Genomic DNA, 24,949 nt, shown 5'->3' with positions numbered 1-24,949 from the left:
ATGAAATATAACATACCTCTACCTTGATATCTTAATTATCCTATAAACTATGCCACAAGACAACTTTCACAATAATACAATTTTGCATGACTGTTACTTGGGGCATCAGAATATTAGTCACTAGTTCTGTAACTAAAGTAAAAAAAATTAAGACATTTATATTATAGAGTTAAAATGTGAATAAAAAGCTTTTGGAAAAAGTTGTTTTCAATTGCTTTCTGGTACTGGTTGGGCACTCTTATTTGGATCAGACTGAGAATACTACATTATATAAAAAGAAAAGTAAACTTTCCTGCTTTTAAGAACTAGGAAAACCAGCTGTTAGAAAGTAAGTCCTATTGAAGGACAGATTACATTAACACCATGAATGTATTTGTGTACTGTTGTACACAAACAGTATTTTCAGTCCGCTTATACAAAACAAAGCTGAAACAATATGCTTTAAAACAGTGGTCCCCAACCCCCGGTCCGTGGACCGGTGCCGGGCCGTGAAGTACCTGGCACCGGGCCGCGCAGCGGCCGGGGGACAGGAACGCTTCAGCACAAAGGCTCCTGGGCCGTGCGCAATGGGCCTGCGCAAAGGCTCAGGCTCCTGGGCCGTGCACAATGGGCCTGCGCAAAGGCTCCTGGGCCGTGGCCCCACCCCTGCGCGCGCTCAGCGGGCCGCGGCCCCACCCCTGCGCGCGCTCAGCGGGCCGCGGCCCCACCCCTGCGCGCGCTCAGCGGGCCGCGGCGATAAAAAGGTTGGGGACCACTGCTTTAAAACGTGTCTTGAATACTTTTCAAAGGCTTGCAAAATAGAGGTGTTTTCATTCAAGGGTTCTTAGAACTATTAATCAGAAGTCATTCAAGTCTACATTTTGTTAATGTGATGCACAATCTCACCTGATACTGAACTATAGGACTGGAAGGGACCCTGGAAATCTAGTCCAACCTCTTACTCAAAGCAGAAGTCTTTATACCATAACCGGACAAATGGTGGTCTGGTGTTTTCTTGGAAAAACTCCGGGAGGCATTGCTGTTCCATTGATCAATCGGGAAATTCCTTACTTCCAGGTTGCACGCTTGATGTTATTCCAGCATGCTAGGTTAAGATACGGTCAACTGGTTTCTGACTTGGGACACAAAACAAGTCATTTTCACCTTGCGTTTTATGACTAGCTTAACTGCAGCTTCTTAAAAGCTGCGAGCTAGATCTGTGACAGACTGCACCCTGCATTGAACGGGAAGAAAAGTTGATTCCTCCTCCGTTGGTGTCCTCCAATTCTGAACTACAGTTCCTTAGAATTCCCAGGGAACTACTAAGCTGGAAATTATAGGACTTGGAAGTCCAACGCTTATGGAGCGCGCTGGGTTGCGTGAGGAATTCTGAAAGAGTACTTCGATCAGGGCAGTGTTTCTCAACCTTGGTAGCTTGAAGAGGGGTGGACTTCAACTCCCAGAATCCCCCAGCCAGCGCTGCTGGCTGGGGGATTCTGGGAGTTGAAGTCCACCCCTCTTCAAGCTACCAAGGTTGAGAAACACTGGATCAGGAGGTGGGGAACTATAGCCCTTTTTATGACTTGTGGACTTCAACTCCCAGAATTCCTGAGCCAGCCATAAAAGGGGCACAGTTCCCCACCTCTGACTTAAGATGCCAATTGTGCCCACCGCTCTAATATTTCTAATTGCAGTTCCACCGTTGCTACAAGGCATTCCTAACACTTGTTATCGGACCGTATCCCGAAATAACGGTCTTCGCCCCCATCGAGAAATAAACCCATGTAAACTTTTATCGGTCGCTACCGCGGTTATCGCGTGCGCCTTTCCAAGGCAACGGAACACCGGCACAGGCGAACCTCGTTCTCTGCCTCGATTGGGTCCGAGCGGGGAGCCGAGGGGCGGGACGAAATGACGTCACTTCCTGTTTAGTTCCGGGGTCGGCCAATTACACGTCAGCTAATTCAACTCCTACTCCTTTCTTTGGTGACAGGAGGCGCCCGCCTTTTCCGGTCCCGTTGGGAGCCGCTCGTTCCGCAATATGGTGAGTTCCCATCTTGGGAGGGCGGAGGGGGGGGGGCGGTTGTGGGCCTCGAAGGCTGCGTGGCGAGTCGGTGTTAAACGTGGTGCAACCGTGAGAGGATGTTAGGAGTGGGACGTTGACCGGCTTCCCAGTTCTGAAGGAGGCGACTTCCCTGCAGCAGGGAAAGGTGGCTGTCAAGGCTGGAGAATAGCTTTCCAAAGGGAAGATTCCAAGCCTTTCTGCGCAGAAAGCTCCAAGTGTGTGTAGAAGGCAGTTTGTTTAATCTCTGCTGTACTGGGAGTCCCGTCTCATGTTAAAGGGGGAAATGTAGCTGGGATTGCAGCCCACTATACCCGATGTGTGGGGTTTCCCCTGAGAGGAGGTGTGGTGCAGTGGCTGGAAGGATGGCTTGGTTCATCGAACTAGATAGCCTGGAAGTGTTTTTAATTAGGAATTTAATCAATAAGTAGTTATAAATAGTTGTTTTTAGTCACATGTCAAGAAAAAGGTTTACTTGCTTCCTTTAGTCTCTTACACTGTAATATATCCTTCTATGGAACAGCAAAAGTATAATTTACTAGTGAATAAATGGCCACCTGTTCAAGAGATTGGAGCAAACAATTGGTTTGCTGTGTGGTCTGGGTTCAGATCATTTTAAAGCCATAAAAATCCTAAAAGTACCCATAGGTGTCTGCTCTCAACCTAAGAAATGCTATGGTGATCATAAAGCCGCCTAAGACTCTTGAGGTTCTTAATCAATAGGGTAAAAATGCAATGAGTGAATATTTTAAAACTAGCTGGCAATACAGTGGATATGGAAAGTCTATACAGCTCTGTTAAAATGCCAGGTTTTTGAGGTATAAAATTAGACCAATATACATCACTTCAGATTTTTTTTCCATCTTCAGTGTAACATGTAAGTGTCCAATTCAATTGAAAAACAAAATGAAATCTTTTTTGGGGGGAAATAAAAAAATTATAATAATGTAGTTACATAAAGATGCACAACCTTAAACTAATACTTCGTTGAAGCTTCTTTTGATTTTATGACAGCATTCAGTCTTTTGGGGTAGGGGCCTATCAGCATGGCACATCTGTCCTTGGGAAACTTTGCCCACTCTTCCTTGCAAAAGCACTCCAAATCTGTCAGATTGCAAGGTCATCTCCTGTGCACAGCCCTTTTCAGGTCATCCCACAGATTCTAAATTGGATTTACAGGTGAAACTCGAAAAATTAGAATATCGTGCAAAAGTTCATTTATTTCAGTAATGCAACTTAAAAAGTGAAACAATATATGAGATAGACTCATTACATGCAAAGCGAGATAGGTCAAGCCTTGATTTGTCATACTTTGGATGATTATGGCTTACAGCTCATGAAAACCCCAAATTCACAATCTCAGAAAATTAGAATATTGTGAAAAGGTTCAATATTCTAGGCTCAAAGTGTCCCACTCTAATCAGCTAATTAAGCCATAACAGCTGCAAAGGGTTCCTGAGCCTTTAAATGGTCTCTCAGTCTGGTTCAGTAGGAATCACAATCATAGGAAAGTCTGCTGACCTGACAGTTGTGCAGAAAACCATCATTGATACCCTCCATAAGGAGGGAAAGCCTCAAAAGGTAATTACAAAAGAAGTTGGATGTTGCCAAAGTGCTGTATCAAAGCACATTAATAGAAAGTTATGTGGAAGGGAAAAGTGTGGAAGAAGAAGGTACACAAGCAGCAGGGATGACCGCAGCCTGGAGAGGATTGTCAGGAAAAGGCCATTCAAAAGTGTTGGGGACTTTCACAAGGAGTGGACTGAGGCTGGAGTCAGTGCATCAAGAGCCACCACACACAGACGGATCCTGGACATGGGCTCCAAATGTCGTATTCCTCTTGTCAAGCCGCTCCTGAACAACAAACAACGTCAGAAGCGTCTTACCTGGGCTAAAGATAAAAAGAACTGGTCTGTTGCTCAGTGGTCCAAAGTCCTCTTTTCTGATGAGAGCAACTTTTGCATCTCATTTGGAAAACAAGGACCCAGAGTCTGGAGGAAGAATGGAGAGGCACACACTGCAAGATGCTTGAAGTCCAGTGTGAAGTTTCTACAGTCTGTGTTGATTTGGGGAGCCATGTCATCTGCTGGTGTTGGTCCACTGTGTTTCATTAAGTCCAGGGTCAACGCAGCCGTCTACCAGGAGATTTTGGAGCACTTCATGCTTCCTTCCGCAGACAAGCTTTATGGGGATGCTGACTTCATTTTCCAGCAGGACTTGGCACCTGCCCACACTGCCAAAAGTACCAAAACCTGGTTCAATGACCATGGGATTACTGTGCTTGATTGGCCAGCAAACTCGCCTGACCTGAACCCCATAGAGAATCTATGGGGCATGGCCAAGAGAAAGATGAGAGACATGAGACTGAACAATGCAGAAGAGCTGGAGGTCGCTATTGAAGCATCCTGGCCTTCCATAACACCTCAGCAGTGCCACAGGCTGATAGTATCCATGCCACGCCGCATTGAGGCAGTAATTGATGCAAAAGGAGTCCAAACCAAGTACTGAGTACATATGCATGCTTATACTTTTCAGATGTCCGATATTGTTCTATGTACAATCCTTGTTTTATTGATTTCATGTAATATTCTAATTTTCTGAGATTGTGAATTTGGGGTTTTCATGAGCTGTAAGCCATAATCATCAAAATTATGACAAATCAAGGCTTGACCTATCTCGCTTTGCATGTAATGAGTCTATCTCATATATTAGTTTCACCTTTTCAGTTGCATTACTGAAATAAATTAACTTTTGCACGATATTCTAATTTTTCGAGTTTCACCTGTAGATCTGGGCTCTGGCTGGGCCATTTCAAAACTTTGATCTTCTTTCGGTGAAGCCTTTCTTTTGGAGGTATGCTTTTGGTTGCTATGTTGAAAGTTGAAATGCCTCTTCATCTCCAGCAATTTAGCAGAGGCATGAAAGTTTTGTGCCAACACTGATATTTGGAACTGTTCATAATTTTGATTAAAGGCCCTGTTCCAGTTGAAGAAAAGCAACCCTAAATTATAAAGCTGCCATCATCATGCTTCAATGTAGGTATGGTATACTTTTGGTGATATGTAGTGTTGTTTTTCCGCCAAACAGAACTTTTTGGAATTATGGCCAAAAAGTTCAACACTGATCTTGTCATCATCAGACTATAAAATATTTTTCTTCATGTTTTTGTTAGACTTGATGTAGGTTTTTGGAAAATGTAGCCGGGCTTGGATGTTTTTCTTTGTAAGAAACGGCTTCCACCTTGCCATCCTATCCCACATCTCAGGCATAGGAAAAACACAGGAGGTTGTATAGAACCAGTACTTGTCAGAAATTCCTGCAACTCTTTTAATGTTGCTAAAGGCCTCTTGGCAGTCTCTCAGACCAGTTTTCTTGTTTTTTTCATCAATTTTGGAGGTATGTCCAGTTCTTGGTAATGTCACTGTTGTGCCATATTTTTTCCACTTGTTAATGACTGTCTTCCAGAGAAGGGTTTCAGCAGGTTCTGACCAGTTCTGGAGAACCAGTAGCAGAAATTTTGAGTAGTTCGGAGAACCGGTAAATACCACCTCTGACTGGCCCTACCCCCATCTATTTTCTGCCTCCCGAGTCCCAGCTGATCGGGAGAAAATGGGGATTTTGCAGTAACCTTCCCCTGGAGTGGGGTGGGAATGGAGATTTTACAGTATCTTTCCTCTGCCATGCCCACCAAGCCACACCCACCAAGCTATGCCACGCCCACCAAGCCACACCCACAGAACCGGCAGAAAAAAAATTTGAAACCCACCACTGCTGTCTTCATTGTGTTTGTTGGTATATCCAATGCTTTGGGGGAAAAATTATACCCTTCTTCTGAAATGAGATCCCTTTATACTTTGTAAGCTCTTTACAAACCAAGGCTTTTGCTGTAAGAGGCAACTGAGTAAATAGCAGAAAAATCCCTCTAGCAGTGCTGAATTATATATGGGCTTGATCAAAGTCACTTTAATTGATGGCAGGCATGTACTGACTACTATTTACCATCAGTTTGAATGTGATTGGTTAATTCTGAACACAACCATATCCCTACTTATAAGAAGGTATGCAGAGTTATGCAGCCACATTATTCTAATATTTATTATTATTTTCCCAGTAAAAGATTTCAGTTTGTTTTTCAATTGAATTGTAGAGCATATATGTTACATTAAAGGTGAAACATTCTGAAGTGATTTATCTTGGCCTTTTTTTTTTACATCTCAAAACCTTGGCATTTTAACAGGTATAGACTGTATATATATTAGCGGTTTTACCTTCAGTGAGTGTTTTGTTACTTTTTAAATGTTAGCTAGCATAGAGATAATGTTTATTGTGATAGATTGCATGTAGAAATCAAGTTCATGATTTGGAATGTTAGAAAAAAGTAGAAAATTTAGTAAATAATTATTGCTATCTTGTTTGTAGGGAACAATATATTTGTTTCGCAAATCACAGCGGTCTCTTCTGGGCAAGTTAACACAGGAATTTAGAACTGTAGCTGCTGATCGAAGGGTAAGTGTTTTCATTTACTGGCAGGAAAATAATTTAATACATAGATGTTTATTTTTTAAAGAGTTTTAAACATGTATACAGAATCAGTGACTCTGATTTGTTCCTCAATCACTTTTAACCTATTTCATGTTCCAGTTGCTCTTCTATACTTTCCTTATATTTGTTTCTTTGTTCCTGTTAAACTTTTTTTATTTTTGTAAATTGCATAATAAATATAACTTCTATGTTACGAGATGCATCTAACATACTGTTATTATTGAGCAATATTGTAGGATAGAAAGATTGAAATATGCTTAATATTTATAAATAAGCCTTTGACGTGGAAGTGGTTTTTGGCTGATGGAAGCATATTGAGAATTTATTCTTATTATTTTCTGGAATTTTCTAATAGGATTTAATTGAGTTTTCATTGTGTTACATAATATTTTATAGTTATTTCTTTTAGCCCTGTTGAATGTCATATGCTGATGAGAAGTAGAATGTCAGCCTGACAAATAAACAAATGGGGAAAATGTTCCAGTCAGTATTTTCTTTATTAGTTGTGAATATCTGAGATAGCTGTTGAACTTAGTTGTACAGGTAGTCCTTGACACATTCATTTAATGAATGTTTGAAGCTGTAACAGCAGTAAGAAAAATGATTTACGACCAGTCCTCGCACTTACAACCATCTTAGCATCCACACGGTCACAAGATCAAAATTTGGGTGCTTGGCAACTGGCATGTATTTACCATAGTTGCAGTGTCCTAAGGTCACGTGATTTCCAACTATGACCTTCCTAGCAGACTTCCAACAATCCATGTCAATGAGGAAAGCTGGATTCACTAAACTGTAGTAATTCAGTTAACTGTGGCAAAAAAGGTTGTAAATCAGGCACAACTCACTTAACAGTCACCTTGCTTAGCAAGAAAAATTCTTGTTCCAGTAGTCAGAAACCAAGGACAATAAATGGTCCATTGGTCAATAAATCACTATTTGAAAAATTATGAATACATTGATCCTAGACTATGCTCTGGCATTCTTTCTTCAGCAAAGAGATCAAAGCCATGGGAAACCTGAGCTGAATGTTCAATATTTTATCTGTAGATTATAGGGTTTTTCCTCCAGTAAAACCCACTTTATTAAACTTGTTTCAACTGTTGTTTATTTACAGTCATGGAAGATCTTGTTGTTCGGTGCAATAAATATATTATGTACTGCATTCCTGCTTATGTGGTGTAGTTCTACAAACAGCATAGGTATGTTATCCTTCTTTTAATGAGATGATTGTAGATATACAAAAGTGTTTTAATATTGACACAAAATTGTATTTGTGAGCATCATTGATTGCTAGCATTTTTAAAACTTTTTTCTGTTCCTAAAGTCATTCTTGTTATTTCTCCCTTGATGATTTCCTTATTCAAACTGTGAAAGTATATTAAGATGAATCTACTAAATTCTACTAAATGTAAAACTTTGCTTACATTTATTGATGCCCACAATTCTATTAGTTGGATGCACATGCTTTATGATGACATTGTGCTAAAATGTCTAAGAATTGAAAAAACTTGCAAGTACAGATAGTCTTTGCATTATGCCATCTCTAAATGACATGTTTGTAAAACACAATGTGATTTATGCCTGCATTGCTTAGTAACGGCAACCCCTGCAGTCTCCGTTGCTATTGTTAAGTCAGGATCATGGATCGTTAAATGAGCACCTTGTCACAAAATCCTGCTGGCTTCTAACAACCAGTCAGTGTAAAAGTTGGCAGGAAATTGCAATTCCCAGATGGCTTGCAAACAGGCTGGCAAGCAGGAAGTGGCTGCTGATGGGTGGGGAAAGATGCATGAATGGCCAAAGAAGCAAGGCGCAATGCAGTGAGGCTTGGAGGGTGCAGGAGGGCCTGCAAATTGTGTTCTCATAATTGTGAAAAGCTGCAACCATCACTGGTTGCCAAACATCCATATTATGATAACGTAACAATGGGGGTACTGGAATGGTTGGAACTTTGAGGACCAGACATAAATACCACTTGTTCAGCACAGTCATAACTTTGAACAGTCACTGAATGAGGGATCATTAACCAAGGGCTACCTATATATTAAACTGCCTATGTTGTTCTTAGGTTATGCAGCATAGATGATCTTTAGTGCTCCTTGTGATTGCTTTTTGTCTGGAGACTCAGGCGATATAGACTGATTTGCAGTTTAAAACTTATATTTTCACTTTCTATATGAAAAAATCCACATAATTAACTCCCATTAAATACCGAGGTATACCCAACCAACTCAATGTCTTGTTTGTTTTGGTGGGGATGGGGATAAAACATTAAAGGAGGCTACGGATAGGAATAGCAGTGTGTAACGTCTTTGATTAATGCTGTATATGTTCGTGACTGAAGATGAACTACATTTTTATTTGCATAGTACAAGGATAATTTTTGAATGGTCATACCCAATTTTCTCGAGACCGCAGTTTTATATCTTCAGAGGGAGAAGTTATATACTAATGATCCTGAGTGTGTCTGGAGGCACTAATACTGACTCTTCCTGTCACTGTTATGTGATCTTTATTTATCATATTTAGAAACTGTTCATCTCCCTCATAGAGGGACACCGGGCAGTATACAAATAAAATATTAAAAACATAGAATGTTAAAAACCCAAAAACTGAATATAAAAACTTAAAATAGTTAAAAACCTACGGAAAATATTGAATATTACTCTAAGGAAATATGACAGTTGGTAGACAAATATTTTCCCACTCCTGCTCTAGGCATCAATCTAAAGGGTGGAAATTTAAGAGATACGCTTTCAAGAATCTATTTTGTAACAGTCTGCTTTCTCCGTTAATTGTCTTGTTGCCTGCTCTGTGTTACTAATGTTTCCCACAACAGTGACCTTGGATTGTCTTAAGAACTTCCTTACAGTTATGACTCTGCCAAACAATGTAACTTGCATAACCCCTTTGACACCTTCCTCTTATGCAAGGAACAATTTACCCTTCACCAAGAACCAATGAATCTCCAAAGGGCAACGATCTGCTACTCATATATTTTATTTCTTTTACTTAACTCCTTCAGTCTTCACTCTGCACTTCTCCATCTCACGGCACATACAAAACTTCTGAAATCCTAGCAGTAAATCCACCAATATAGTGTTGAATATCCACTATTATTCCATTCGCAGTAATTCGCACTTGCAAACTCCCACACAAAATTCACAAAAAACCTCCAAACCTTGACAGATGCCACCATAAAAAAGAAAGTCCCAGAGGCCTAAACAACTTCCTTGACAAGCTTTGTGATTTATTTGGTAGATGCATATTTATTACATAAAAAATTGCATAAAGCCCAACAATTGTTTATTAAAATCAACATTTATTTACTTACAGGCAAGTTAACTAAATTATTTTCATCATTTGTTTATGTGACAGTAAAATGGCCATCTTCTTTCCACAGCTTTAACTGCATATACCTATCTAACAATCTTTGATCTTTTCAGGTATGTTTCCTTTTTAAATTCCTCAGTTAATTTTGTAACACTTGTAAAAAAAATTGTCCTTTTATCCAAATCCATGGGTTATGGTAAAAATTTTTTAATATTCCCTAATAAATCCTGTTTCTCTTAGTTAGGTAAGATGCAGTCCCATTTTAATCTATTTAAGATTAAAGCCAATGAAATTAAGTGGATTGGATTGCCAGATATGTGAGATAGGATTGCAGCATAAGTGATTTTTCATTGCATAGGAGATAAGTTTATAAAAACAGATCCCATTGTTTTCTGTTGTCACATACAGCACAGAAATAGACATTTTTCAAAGGTCTGCAATCAAAGGAGATTTAAGCATGCTTAAGTCCCATTATGACAGCAGTACATTTTGTCTTTAATCCCTACTTTTGTTTTCTATGCAAGTTGATGGTATTTGCTATTAAATAAATATATTTAAATAAATATTTACATATATTTAAAAAAATATTTTCTATTTGCTTTTTAAATAAATGACAAGCCTTTAAATATCCCTGTCAACCCCTTAACATAGGCCAAGTCAGGAAACAACTGGATATATACTGGTTCTAGAAACCACTAGAACTCTACTATATTACTGTAAAGTATAATAACAGAATCTTGTATGCCTAATAGGTTTCTCTTTGGTCTGTCATATACCAAAGAGAATCAAAGTGGGGTGATCTTGAATTTCATTTTCACCCCCTCCTCTTTCTCAGGACTGAGTTGATGTTTACATAACCACTCCTGCTTTTTCAAGATTAACTTCATACTCCCCTACATTAACTGAGATTGCAGTACTCTTATAAAAAAGTAAGTCTGTCAACAATGGAATTTAATTCTGACTAAACATATATAGGGTATTACCACTGCATTAATTGATTTAAGGAGACAGTTGAACAGAAAATCTACCACAACCTGAAAGAAAGCACCAATTTGTGGAGTTTAGATACAAGAGACAATTTTTTGTCAGGGCATCATTTGAACTTAATATATCATGTCCATTGTTTCTGAAATAGTCTAGACAGTTTTCATTTGCATTATTTATATCAATCCACTTCATTTGCATAATTATATATTTTAATAAAAATTACATAAACTTGCATTAAATAAAGATTCATATTTCATATACTGACCTCTCCTTCAGCAGGCTGTTAAACTAAGGATTTATTTTATTATTGGCAATTCATCAATATGTTAAATGACAATTGAATTTTGAAATGCTGGATTTATTTTATATAATTTTTAATAGCTACATTTCTCTTATTTTAATTTTTGTTTCCTTTTTTATTTAGCTTAATAACATGCTTAATAAGTTATTGGGTGATGATGAAGAAGCCCAGTTCCTCATATTCATTTGGGTAAGTTGGATAATTAATATTTTGTGTCTTTTGAAAATATTATTTTACTATGAAATAAACATGTTATTAATTTATTAGATCGATTTTGTTTATAAAGAGATTTTATAAATTCAAGAAAATTGTAATGCACACATTAAAAGAGCATTATATCTAATGTTTAATACTGTACTGATTTGTGCTCAAGAAATTATAGGGTGCTAATTTGAAATATGCATATATTCATTTGATCAAATATGATGTTACCAGCCCAGAAATCACCAGTCTGTGGTTGATAGAACAGATCAGGCTCTATGCAATTTTATGTAGACTCTGGGGCCCTTATATAGTATTACTCTCTTTATGGAAGTAAATCTTTCTTGTCACATAAAAGGAAAAGTGCATTTTTAAATTTGCAAGAATGGAAATTTCATTTTACATCTCTCACTAGATCTGTTTAATGTAATCTGTATTTTTGAAATCTCTGATGCCTTGGAGTTCAAACTCTGTATAACTCTAAATGAAGCTGTAATATGCATGGTTTTGTTTCAATTAGGAATAGTAAAACTGGTATCTATAGGCCATCTCCTCCTTTTAGAGCCCTTTTCTTTTATCAGTCATATAAGATTTTATAACTTGCTCTTGTCATACAAATGTATTATCCAAGCTATTTATATGAATTAAATTTACATTATAAAATATAGCAAGGATAAAAACAACAATATAAATACCAAATTGCAACAAAACAAAAGTATGTCCATACTGTTGCTGAGAACTATAGGACATCTTTGTGTGAAGTCCCCAAGAGAGGAGCTAAACCTAAGTTAACATTTTGTCCTTTATTCAGCCTTTGGAAATTCATTATGAACAGATAGCAGAGAATACATAGCTTTTCATCAATCTCAGTAACATAAAATAATCCCATCTGCCACAAAGCTAAAAGTAAGTTATCCAAACTTTAGGGCGCACAACCTATTTGTTGTTTTTTTTTAATTGCATGTAAAATCAAAACTGTTCATGAGTGGTGCTCCCCAACAATGACACCCTTATTGCTAGTTAGCATGAATTAAAACATAGAACTTAATAGAACAGAATAATTCCAAAATACATGGATATTATTCAGCTGCCCAATTTATCTGGCCTTCCCTTAACATGCCACTAACATTTAAAATGTTTTAATAAAAAGAAAATAATAGCAAAAGTAAATAGCACGTGTTAATTTTCTAGCATACCTTCTTGTACCCATCTCAATTAATGCATTATACTTTCTGAGTAATAGTCTTATTATTTGCACTGGTTTTTAAATGCTTAATTTCCCAAACTGCAGATTTGAGAGATTTGAAGTCCTAGCAGTATTTGCTTCTACGGTTCTTGCACAACTTGGAGCACTTTTTATACTTAAAGAAAGGTAGGAATGTCCCCTCCTTGTGATTATTACTTAATCATTGTCAAAAATAATAGTATTTCCAGTGTTAGAACAGTTTTTTTTTTTTAAAAAAAAATAGCAGCTACAAAGGATAGCATGATGTTTTATCCACAGTAAACCTCATAGACTTGCTGGTGCATTAAAGGACTATATATGCGACTAACAGATTTATTGTGTCTTTTCAGTGCTGAACGATTTGTTGAACAACCAGAGATTCATACGTAAGCATTTTAAATTAAATAATAATAAATATTACAGGTATATAAAGTTGGCATAATTAATAGGGCCATTAGTACATTACTTTATCTTTAAAGCAGAAAACTGAAAATGAAATGCTGTCATGACTTTTAGGTCAGTGGCAAAAATCCACTTGAATTTGTTGATCTGGGATACTTTGTTTAATACAAATGGATTTTATATAGAGATAACTTTAAATCATACATGAAATGAATTGGGCAGAAGTCTTTTTAAAAGGCTTTTGTCTGATATATATTAAATAGTAGAAGTTTAAATTTAATGCACATGTAGCCCTTGTTATCTGTAATTTCATCATAGTTTTGGGTTCCATGGCTATTATTTTTTGTGTAAAATTTTTGTTTTAGATTTTAGATTTGTCTGAAAGTTGTGAGGGTTCGGATGGGAGACAACTTGCTAAATTTGAATCCTAGCAAGACAGGGTTACTGTTTGTCCATCGAAGTGCTCTGGAAGCTTCAGTATATTTCTTGATGAGGAATTATGTCCCTTGAAGGGCTGGCTCACAAATTGAGCTCTTACTTAAGCAAGCAAGTAGAAATCACAGATGATTGAACCTTTGGCCAGCTTCGGCTAGCATGCCATTTGGGGCTCTACTTGGGGCAAGAAAATCTTGCTACAGTGATTCATGCCCTTGTTCCCATTTATTTATACTACTGTAACACACTCGATGTGGGGTTGCCTTTAAAGACAATTTGGAAGCTCCAGCTGGCCAAAATTGCAGTGGCCTGTGTACTATTTTATATTTGCCAATGGGACTATATTACATCTGTGCTACAGACCTTGCATTGCCTTCCTAACAGGTTGTTGTTGCAATTTAAAGTATTGATGTTAACATAGAAAGGCCTCTGTGACTTGGCACTAAGTTACATTCTTATTCACCCACTAGAATCGGGTTTGCTTGTTTAATTTTAAGAATTCCACCAGTAAGTGCTTCCCCATTTTGTGCTGGGGCAGAAGGCTAAGATGCTGCTTTTCCAGGAAAGTGTCACCCACTCTAGAATGGTCTCCCACGGTAATGTAGGCTGACTCCAACTTTGGCTGCCATCCAGAAGCACTTGAAAAACGATCTCTTCTGAAGGGATATTGAAACTTGAGGTCTAGTTTTTGGGTTCTATAGTTTTTGTAAGTTTCAGGGTTTTTATGATTGTAACCGGGCTCATAGATGTCCTTTATTGTTTATTTATGTATTTGTTTATTTATTTAATGTATATGCCACCCATTTCATTCAACAACTCTAGTGGCTTACAGCATTATAAAAAGAAAACAAAAATAATTAAAAATTAAGATAAATTAAAGACTAAAAAACCAACAGAACAGGTGACATGGGGTTGGGCCACTCTCTATTAAAGGCTCATGCATTGCTATAAAACCTCTAAAAGTCTTGTACAGCAGCACAGAAATGTAATAAATCTCTCAGCTAATAAGTTATTTACATAAGAGTTGTAAATAATTAAATGGAATCAGGTAAACTTAAAAAAAGAGCCCACTGCAGTTAAATGGAGCCTAATGGTAATGAAGAATAAATAACATACCTGTTCTTTGTACCTGACGATATGCTATATTGATAAAGATTTTTATTTTTAGGGGTCGATTGCTGGTTGGTACCTTTGTGGCACTCACTTTCAACTTGTTTACAATGCTTTCAGTTAAGAACAAACCATTTGCTTACGTGTCTGAAGGTACATAATAAAATTTTTGAAAAGAAAATATATATTTTAATTTAATAAAAGCTAAAAAATGATATATTAATTAGTAGCCAAATGTTATTTGTTGTTGTCACCAAACCCACAACTTCCATCCCTTAAATCTTTGATAATACTCAGAAGGACTAAGAAGAAAGTAGATGTATAGCCAAGGCGTCCTCATTTTCAATACCTTTGAAAATGCGAAAAAGGGTAACAGTATTTCCTATTTGGAACAATTTCTGCTTTTACATTCCCAAACCGCATTGCAGGTGCTAATTCCCTGGTTGGGGATCTCTGCACTGCTGGGTTTTCCCTTTTGATGATCTTAATTTTGGAAATTGTCTTATCTAGATTATCTAGATTCATGTAAAAAACATAGTTTTTTATGCTGAACTACGCTAATGACTTTGGATTTCTACATCTGCATATTTGAAATGTTAGAGAGTTGCAAGATATGGACAGGCCTGCAAGCCCTGTACCCAAATGCCTGCTGATTCTAAGAGAGAGAAAATGCAACAAGAGGAAGTAAAAGTACTCCTTGACTTATGACCACAATTTCAGTTGTTAAGCATCGAAGTTGCTAAGTGAGTCACAGCCAACTTTATCACCCTTTCTGCCAGGGTTGTTATGCGAATCACTGTAGTTGTTAAGTGAACCCAGCTTCCCCCATGGATTTGCTTCTCAGAAGCCAGCTGGGAAAGTGGCATGTAGCGATCACATGACACTGGGATGCTGCAACCATTGTAAATATATGCTAGTTGCCAAGTGCCTGAATTTTGATCATGTGACCATTGGGGATGCTGCAACGGTCCTAAGTGCAAGGATTGATTATAAGTCACTTTTCAGTGCTGTTGTAACGTTAAACAGTTGCTAAATGAATGGTTTTAGGTTGAGGACTACCTCTAATTTTGGCTTGTTTGTCCAAATCAGTTTAATCTTCTTTCAGTCCTTAGTGCAATTTATGCAAATTCTTTACAAGAAAAAAAATTATGTAGAACTCTTAGGGAGCCTCATGGGCCTTTTCATGTCCCATCCCAAATTCTTTCTGACCTAAGGGTGCACTATGAAAATTCTTCAGGTCTTGTATTTAGTTGTAATGTAACTAATGTGTGATTTGGGTGGCAGCTTAGTCTTGCAATAATATCTGCAAATAATCTTAACTTCAAGTTCTAATAATCTTATTTGATTGTTCTTGTGATTCTGGATAATAGTATTTTGAAAACATAATAACCATGATGCCATTATAATATAGTCATTTATGTCTTTGTTTTTAATATAGCTTAGCATGACCATAATTATAAAATTGTGCTTTTAATTAGTAGAATAATATATTGTTTATTTTAATTTAAATTTACCTTTAGGCTGATTTTAAAGGTAAAACTTCCTTTAAATATACACTGTAGTAAAACAATAATCAGAAAAGGAATTCCATTTACCCAGCATTCCAGGAATACATTTTTTTAAAAAAGTCAATACTTAGAGGGATGTTGGCTTTTTTTTTCTTTTTTTTTTTGGTATGGTGAGGAGATAATGTATTAGTGAAGTAAAATTTTCAGATAGATAAACTTTTGCCCTACAGTTGAACTTTAAACAGATTTGAGAAGAATTATATTAGACTTATGATATTTTCTCTTAATGAACAATTGCACTTCTCTCTGCAGCTGCAAGTACAAGTTGGCTTCAGGAACATGTTGCAGATCTCACTAGGAGGTAAGTTAGAAAGAAAGAAAGACATTCTAAAGCAGAGTGTGCTATCTTCTTTGTTCTGATGCGTGTATTTTGAATTTTGAGATTGTAGTGGGGTTGCTCTCCGTAGGCAGGACAGACTTTTTTATTAACAAAATGGTTCCATTGTTAAAGCACCCATTGGGTAGATGAATGATGAGGTAGTTCCTTGTCATATTTCAAAAATGATAATCTTGAAACTTTAGGACACTTGGCAACTTTAAGATGTGTGGACATCAACTCCCAGAATTCCTCACTGAGCATCTTGTCAAGTTTGAATAACATTGCTGTAGGACTTTATGTAGCTTCAAACTTCTTTTTTCTGCCTCTTACAGTGTAAAGCACAGGTAAAATAACAACTGCTTTTCCACAGGCCAAGAAAAAAAAATCAAAATTCTGATTCAGTCCATGTATACCAGCTTACCTTACCATAGTCTTTCTTGGTTTTAAAGAAAATCTGGATTGAAGTTACTCACTGTTTATATATTCTAAGAATGCGTATACGTGCTCTCAAGTCATTGTGATTCGAATATGGTGCTAGAGGGTGGTACTTACTTTGAAGCATGTCAGCTGGTCCCCCCCAAAAAACACCATTTTTGTAAAAATAAATTCCTAAGTAGAGATGGTATTTAGAAGGTAAAGCATCTCTATCTGCATTTGCACTTAATATTTGTTTAGAAACCTAATGTGCTTGCATAGCCAATTATTCTATGTATTAGCTTGGTCTTTGAAAGAGAGAGTTCCTAGTATGGTTTTTAAGCAATAATAAATTTAAAACACTCAGAAAAAAGCAAACACATTTTTTAAAAAATAGTTCTTTCTTATGCTAAATTCCTATAGTTCCCTGAAAATAGCTGGAAATTTCTGTTCCTTAGCAACTTTGTACTGTGACATAGACATAGACATAGACAATGAAATAAGCAGCCCAAGTTTTTGAGTGTGGGCCACTGTGCAATTCTTTTGATTTGTTGCCATCGCCAAATATATATTGTTTGGGAGTTATACTGTGGAAATTTGATCTATTGAAATGGCATCTTCCTGTCTTTTTTGTTCATAATCACTTTCTCACAGAAGGGTGTTGGTTTCTATTTTAAAACTATGATTATTTTTCCTTTGGGGGAAATGAGCAGATAATTTGTGTTGAATATAAAGAAGGTTGACAAATTGTTATTAATCAAAGTCACAACGCAAGAATATGAAAATAATTGAGTTTGCTAAAAGAATATTAGATTAAATTTTGTTCTTTTGTTGGAAGATGGCATGTTTCTTTCCACCCATTTATGAGTTAATATGAAAGTCTTAAATGGTAACAATAAAATAGTATCAAATTTCCTTATAGTCATGTTCCTGGTATCTAATAATCTAACATTGGGTACACAAACTGCCTTAATAAATGTTTCTTGAAAAAGACAACACAACATACTCCTTACAATCCAATATACTCATAAAAATTGTTAAAGTATGCAGAAAAGACATGTAAAGTACCTAAAATGTATACCTAACCTAAAACATTTTTAATGTTCAGATAAGATTATATAGATGAAGTTTGTCTTTTAGATAACCTGACATAAATTGGGCACAGATTTAATGATTAATACAAATCTTAATTGCAGTTGGTAAGACATTAATAACAATAGACCAATAGATCAGACTGTTTAATATTTGAATACTATATACAGAGTACTAAAAGAAAATCCTGGAATTAGACAATGGAAAAAAACACTTAGTGGCCAGGAAAAATGCACTGACATACACCTGTAGTGATGAGGAATTGAATTTGATTATATGGATTCAAACTTTTTTTAAAAAAAACTTAGCTCTAGATTGTCTTTTCATGTAATAGCATTCTAAAATTTCAGATGAAGATTTCTATTATTTGTTTTGGTTTTGGTATCATAGTTATCCCATTGGTATATTTCAGAGAGCAACTGTAAGAGCTACAGCCATATAGATAATAAGAGGCTGCTGCCTCTCAGCTTTCTTCACTAATTGATATTATTTATTATTACTTTTAGCTTGTGCGGTATCATTCCTGGACTGAGTAGCATCTTTCTCCCACGTATGAATCCATTCATCTTAATTGATCTTGCTGGGGCTTTAGCTCTTTGTATTACATACATGTTAATTGAAATTAAGTAAGTACTGTTGGATGGAATGATAATATTTAATAGCATTTGATACAGAAAACAGGAATGTCTATAATGTTATATTTTTTTCTTTCAGTAATTATTTTGCAGTTGATACAGCTTCTGCAGTAGCTATTGCTTTGATGACATTTGGTACTATGTATCCCATGAGTGTCTACAGTGGAAAGGTATTGCTTCAGGTGAGCAAGGAATTAAGGCCTTTGTACTAGCAGTTCCTGATAGTTAGAGAGTAGCCAAAAAACCAGCTTTGCTTACTGATGCAGTGGCTCAGTGTCTAAGACACTGAGTTTGTTGAGTGAAAGGTTGGCAATTCAGCGTTTCGAATCCCTAGTGCTGCTTAATGGGGTGGGCTCCCATTACTTGTCCCAGCTTCTAGCAACCTAGCAGTTCGAAAGCATGTAAAAAATGCAAGTAGAAAAATAGGGACCACCTTTGGTGGGAAGGTAACAGTGTTCCTGCGCTTTTAGCGTTTAGTCATGCTGGCCACATGACCACGGGGACATCTTCGGACAGCACTTGCTCCGCCTCCTAGAGTTGGGAATGACTAGCACATATGTGCAAGGGGAACCTTTACCTCTACCTTTACTATTTATCAATTTATTATCATATCTTCAGGGCTTGGTAGATCATAGTAATATGGATAAAATTTTGTGGCTTTCAGTAGCTATCAGTATAGAATTGGTTAATTAAATTAACTGGAAAGCTAATTTGTATATCCTTTGCAAGAAGCGAATGGTAGATTTTCCTAGTAAGGAGCTGGGGTTAGAAGTTGATAGGAGAAAATGAAAAATAGCAGACAGGGATGGTTCTCTTCAGAGGAGAGGTTGATTTATCTGCCTTCTCAGGGAAGAGACAGTAAGGTTAGTTATTTTAGAATGGACTCTCTGATTACTTAAATTGTTTGTTCTCTCAGTTATTCTCAATAGATAGCTTAGATTAATATCAACTTCTTATATGTAATTAGAATGATAGGTCTGTGCCCAGACTAATCTGCTTCTTGAGGGCTGACCCTTTAATTACATCACCTCCTTTGTCGTGTTATCTGATTGTCCTGCAGTAATGACATTCTTGAACATTAGAAAAGGATTGTCCAGACTCAAAGATTGGGGGAAGGCTAATTTCCAACTATAACAAATGATGGCAACTCATCCCAGAGCAGGAAACTGGGTACTCTTTAGTGATGTTGGATGGCAGCTGGCATCAGAAAGGGCCTAGAGTTGTCAGGAAGCTAAAAGGTGAACTATGAGATAGAATGGATAGGGTTTACTCCACTAGAGATGCCAATAACAAAAATGGCTAAATCTCTAGACAAATTAAATAGGTAGATGGCTCATAATGTTGTTACGTAGATTTTTTTACAAAAAGATAATACCAGAACTTTGCTTTAAAAGAACAAATTGTGAAGGATTAACATTGTGTTCAAATGCAGAAAGGATGCTGTTTATGTCAACTCACCCATTCAGCAAAACTTTTTTAAAAATCATATTTGAATGTGTCTTTCTTTTCAGAAACATTCACATAATGTAGTCAGATGTATTCCTTGATACTGATTGCTCATACTTTATCAGCATCCTAATTACTAATCATTAGTGTTGTGGCTGAATAAATTACATTATGAAATTGTAAACCTTTTTTTAGACGACACCGCCTCATGTGATTGGACAGCTAGATAAACTTATACGAGAGGTAAGTTAATATAAAAAAGCCCTTCATCATTTGGGGCCATCTTCTCCCAGTTGAAGCATGTCCAACTGTTTCTGGTCAGGCAGTTGGACATGCTTCAGGTCCTATCAGCCAAGGAGTGGGAACCAGGAGACATGCCCTCTGGAATACTCTTCCTTCAGAGTTGAGGACAACCATGACCCTGTTGGCCTTTTGCAAGGCCATGAAGACTTGGTTGTATGAATATGTTAAGAGCCCAGTTGCTAGCTATATTAACATCCACAGCAACATTTTTACTCGGTGCCATATATATTTATTTGTACTGTTTAAATGGTTTTAATTGTTTTTATATTTTATAAAACAATGCAATGTTTTATTTCCAAGAGTCACCTGCTGAGATGGATAACTATAGAAATCAAATAAATTGTGGGAACACCTCTAATGACAACCCAAATGTGCCTTCTTATTTATAAAATATGCTAAATCAGTTTTATTAAACTATTACAAACAGTGATAAATGATAATGAAACGTCCGCTGGAAAACAAGCTCAGATAGCACCAAGGACCCCTTATTACAAACTGTCATATTGTATTATTATTATTATTATTATTATTATTATTATTATTATTATTATTTACAATAACTTTCTATGTCTTGAACCAGGTTTCTACTTTGGATGGAGTTCTAGAAGTTCGAAATGAACACTTCTGGACATTGGGGTTTGGTTCACTGGTATGTATTTATCCAGTTTAATGACTTTTTTCTATAAAAAGCAAGTATGAAGAATGAAGAAATACATTCTAATAGTTTCTCATCTAGTAATTGCAGGATATACTAAATTATTTCAGAAGTATGTTTGTTATTGTGCATTTGTCCCAGTCTATCAGTTTTATATGTCACAGACTGATGAACTTTTCTTAATTTGTTTTCTAGGCTGGATCAGTTCATGTGAGAATTCGAAGAGATGCCAATGAACAGATGGTACTTGCACATGTGACAAATCGGTTAAATGCATTAGTATCTATTTTGACTGTTCAGATTTTCAAAGATGACTGGATTAGGCCTACTTTGGCCACTGGACCTATCGGGAACAATATGCTTTCAGATCATTACATTATTCCAATGCCATCTTTAAAAGCAGCAGAAAATTCTGATCATGTTACATCCACTCCAACCAAACCAAGCAGTCCACCTCCAGAATTTGCTTTTAACACACCAGGTAAAAATATGAACCCTATCATTCTCATGAACACTCAGACAAGGCCCTATGGATTGAATTTCAACCATGGAAGTGTACCTTACAGCAGTGTCTTCACTCAAGGCTTTGGATTGCCAGGAACGGGAGTAACCCAGGGATTCAGGACTGGCTTCATTAATGTTCCTCAGAGATATGGAACTGGCACTCGAGGTCAATTAAGACCCTAATAAACTGTTTCTATATTTATTGTTTAAAATTACTTCAATTATTTTATTGCTCATTTTTCTACAAGACTGTTTGATTTCCTGGTGACTAGTATCAGAAGTTTTCAAAATCATGAAAACGTGCATTTATGGATTGACTTTTTTTGATGCAGTTCTCCATTTCTGACTGTAAAGCCATAGCTTTATAAAAAGTTATTGCAATTGCATATATTGCTGGTCTTGTAAATAATTTCAACATAGTACGTGAAAGGAACTCCAGAAAATAACAGTTTTGCAAAGTGTCTATTAACAAAATTATTTTTTTTAAAGTTTCTTTGATGTAATCATAGAATCATTTTTAAAGGTTTTCTGAAAAATGGAAAATTATTATTTGGTAAGTCCAGCAAGTGCTCCTGAAATTCAGGTTGATATTAAAATGCTTATGGGTAATCTTGCCTGTGGCGTGCAGAGGAGAACTCATGAAATATGACAGTGTGGGAAGACAACGAAGGTCATCTGTAATTGATTATTAATATTGTGTCGAATACATTTCTCACATGCAGAGTTACTTTTCTGGAAGAAAGATGACATCAGAGATTTTAAACAGGAACATGTGGATAGTTAAACTTTAGGGACAGGTTTCTCCCCTCCTCTAAGAGCATAGGCCTGAGGGGAAGAGCTGAAGTGGTCCTGGGTACCTAAAGAGCTGAAAATTCCAGAGGAAGGCCTATAGCTGTGGTAGAGACCCAAAGAGAGGGATTCCTATGGTGATGCCTAACTACAGAGGAGGGAAATGGAATTAAGAACAGAGATGGAGCTTCAGAAACGGCGAAGCAAGGAAGGCTCTGTCTTTATCTCCCATCACCAACATAAATTTCAGGCTGAGGAGAACTGCTGCAGATGGACTAAAGGAAAACAGCATTTGAATTTTGATTGATTTGATTGACAGGGAAGGAAAAGCTGAAAAATACAGCCCAGAGCTGCTGAGCAATAAAAGCGGCCTGATTTTGCTACTATCCTGAAAGAATCTACAATAGGATGGGTTTGTTGATCTAGCAGACTGTTGTGGTAATTTCAGCATTCAACATTCAGCATTTATTCTTTTCAGCCTGATTGAAAGATTGCTTCATTTTAAGCCCTCTTCCCTCCGTCCCCTTGATTTTGTGGCCCAGAGTTTCTGTAGCCTGTGCTGTCCTTCCTGGAGTATACATATGCACAAATGTGTATAGATGAAGAATGACTTAGAACAAAAAAACTTCATCTGGTTACACAAAATATAATACAGAGGATTTCCATCCCTACTGCTAGGGAAGGAGTTGAAAAAAAAATCCAAAATCCATGCTCAGCAAGTTTTCCCCACCTTGTTAACATTCCTGGGTGAAGGGCAGCAAAAGGTTTCACACAGGGGACTTAGCTCATATTTAACTGGAGCCCATCTGCTTTCCACCAAGAGTGCCAGGTTGAATATGTTTTGTTCTGCTAATAAGTATTTGTGAGTGATGGAGTTGTATACTTACTACTTGCATTGTGTGTCGTAATTGGTTTTCCCTCAGTGACATCTTACATTTAAATAAATGGATACTAATGGACAGTTTGGGGTTAGCAAAGGTTTCCACTGTGGGAAATCAGAAGTGATTAACTTTTTAAACAGTTTTGGGGAACCCCATTTCTGCAACAGCAACGTGGAATTGCTGCCCTTCATCTCTTCTTTTTCCCCAATAAAGAATGTATCCGTTTATCCTGAGATATTCAGTGTAAGCATGATTACCTTCCCTGGATAAGTCTGCTATTCCTTTATGAACAGAAAAACCTCTTTGATCTATTTCCATAGAAATGACGTCATTTCCATGAAATGACGAGATTATAGGCAATTTACCTGTAGCAAATATAAAGGTATGAATAAACATACAGTGGTGCTTAAAAGTTTCTGTATCCTTCTGAATCATTAACACTGCTGCATAAATATAACGTAAAACACAATCTGTCCTCCACATAAATCCTAAAACTGGATAAAGAACCAGTTAAGTAAAAAAAGTCAAAATAGCGTACTTGTTCATTTATGAAAACAATGTAAAGCTACGGATTTGTGTGTGGCAAGAGCATGTAAATCTCTAGATTTATCAATTCATTTGAAGGAGAAATTAGAATCTCGTTTCAATTAGTTGAAATCAGGGTGTAGTGTAGGAGGTCCTGCCTTATTTAAAGAACAGAATTCTGGATATTCATATCAAAATGATCTTTACAATACCAATATGTGGAATTCTGTCAGCTCAAACGAAGAGTGTTGACAACCTCCAAAAAAGATGTTGATGCTTAGAATAACATTTAAAGAGCTAATCTCTCTTTCGTTGGTGAATATAAATTTTCACAAGACCAGTATCAGGTCAACTCTGAAAAAATAAGCATGGCAGGATTGCAAGGAGAAAGGTACTTATCTTTTTTAAAAAAGGAAAATTATTACCAATTACAAAGTTGTATTTTATGGAACAATGTTACATACCTATTTATAAGGGTATTTTCTTTTGGAGCAACTAATTAAATCAGATTTTAAAAACCTATGTGTTTTTTATCTAGTTTATAACAGTTCAACCATTCTCACATTGTGCTGTATAGTCTAGCTCAGTGATGGTGAATCTTTTTGGCACCGAGTGCCCAAACCAGAACACGTGTGCATGTGCATGCATGCGTGCCTGCCAGAGCGCCGGAAACCCAAAGAACAGCTGGCCAGTGCACCAAAAACGGCCTGAAAAAGGCCCAGAAAATGGCCTGTTTTTTGGCCGTTTTTCAGGCCATTTTCTGGCACTCTTGCACCTGCAAAGACCAGCTGGCTGGCTCCAGAAACCAGAAGAGCAGGTGGCGATGGTGCACGTGCCCATAGAGGGTTCTGCGTGCCACCTCTGGCATGCGTGCCATAGGTTCACCATCATGGATCTAGCTCATTTAAATCTACCTACGATGCTTCTGTCCAAAGTTATATTTAAATATTGCTCCTATATGAATAATTTCTCCTTCCTTAATATATAATTGTTATACAGCTTATAAAATTTATGGAATTTCTTCTTTTCTATGCATTGGCCTCATTTTGTATGTTTGATTTCTGATGTTCCCTGTCAGCTTTCCACAAGGGAACTCCATGGAGAAGCTGACAGGAAGTTACTCCCATTCCCACTGCTTCCCCCTCCTATTCTGTTTCTCTGTTTAGGTAAGGAAATCTTTCCATGCCTAGTTTCAATTAACCCCCTCCACCCTTAGCCACTACTATAGGAACTGAAAG

General features: G+C 36.9%; 1 protein-coding gene across 1 annotated transcript; it reads left to right on the top strand.

The window, feature by feature from the left end:
* The first annotated feature begins 1,977 nt into the window (after nucleotides 1-1,977).
* Nucleotides 1,978-23,266, top strand: SLC30A6 (solute carrier family 30 member 6). Its single transcript, XM_070950377.1, has 14 exons — nucleotides 1,978-2,023; nucleotides 6,461-6,547; nucleotides 7,701-7,785; nucleotides 9,990-10,032; nucleotides 11,331-11,396; nucleotides 12,700-12,780; nucleotides 12,984-13,019; nucleotides 14,639-14,733; nucleotides 16,401-16,449; nucleotides 18,480-18,599; nucleotides 18,688-18,790; nucleotides 20,250-20,297; nucleotides 20,938-21,006; nucleotides 21,208-23,266. The coding sequence occupies exons 1-14, from the start codon at nucleotides 2,021-2,023 to the stop codon at nucleotides 21,697-21,699; spliced, it is 1,377 nt and encodes a 458-aa protein (XP_070806478.1). The 5' UTR covers nucleotides 1,978-2,020; the 3' UTR covers nucleotides 21,700-23,266.
* The last annotated feature ends 1,683 nt before the right edge of the window (nucleotides 23,267-24,949 follow it).

This window comes from Pituophis catenifer, unplaced genomic scaffold (genome assembly GCF_029215685.1).
Source record: "Pituophis catenifer annectens isolate HBS135680 unplaced genomic scaffold, rPitCat1.0.hap2 SCAF_1, whole genome shotgun sequence".
Classification (NCBI taxonomy): Eukaryota; Metazoa; Chordata; class Lepidosauria; order Squamata; family Colubridae; genus Pituophis; species Pituophis catenifer.
Note: the sequence above shows the minus strand (reverse complement) of the source record. Positions and strands in the feature narration are given on the sequence as shown.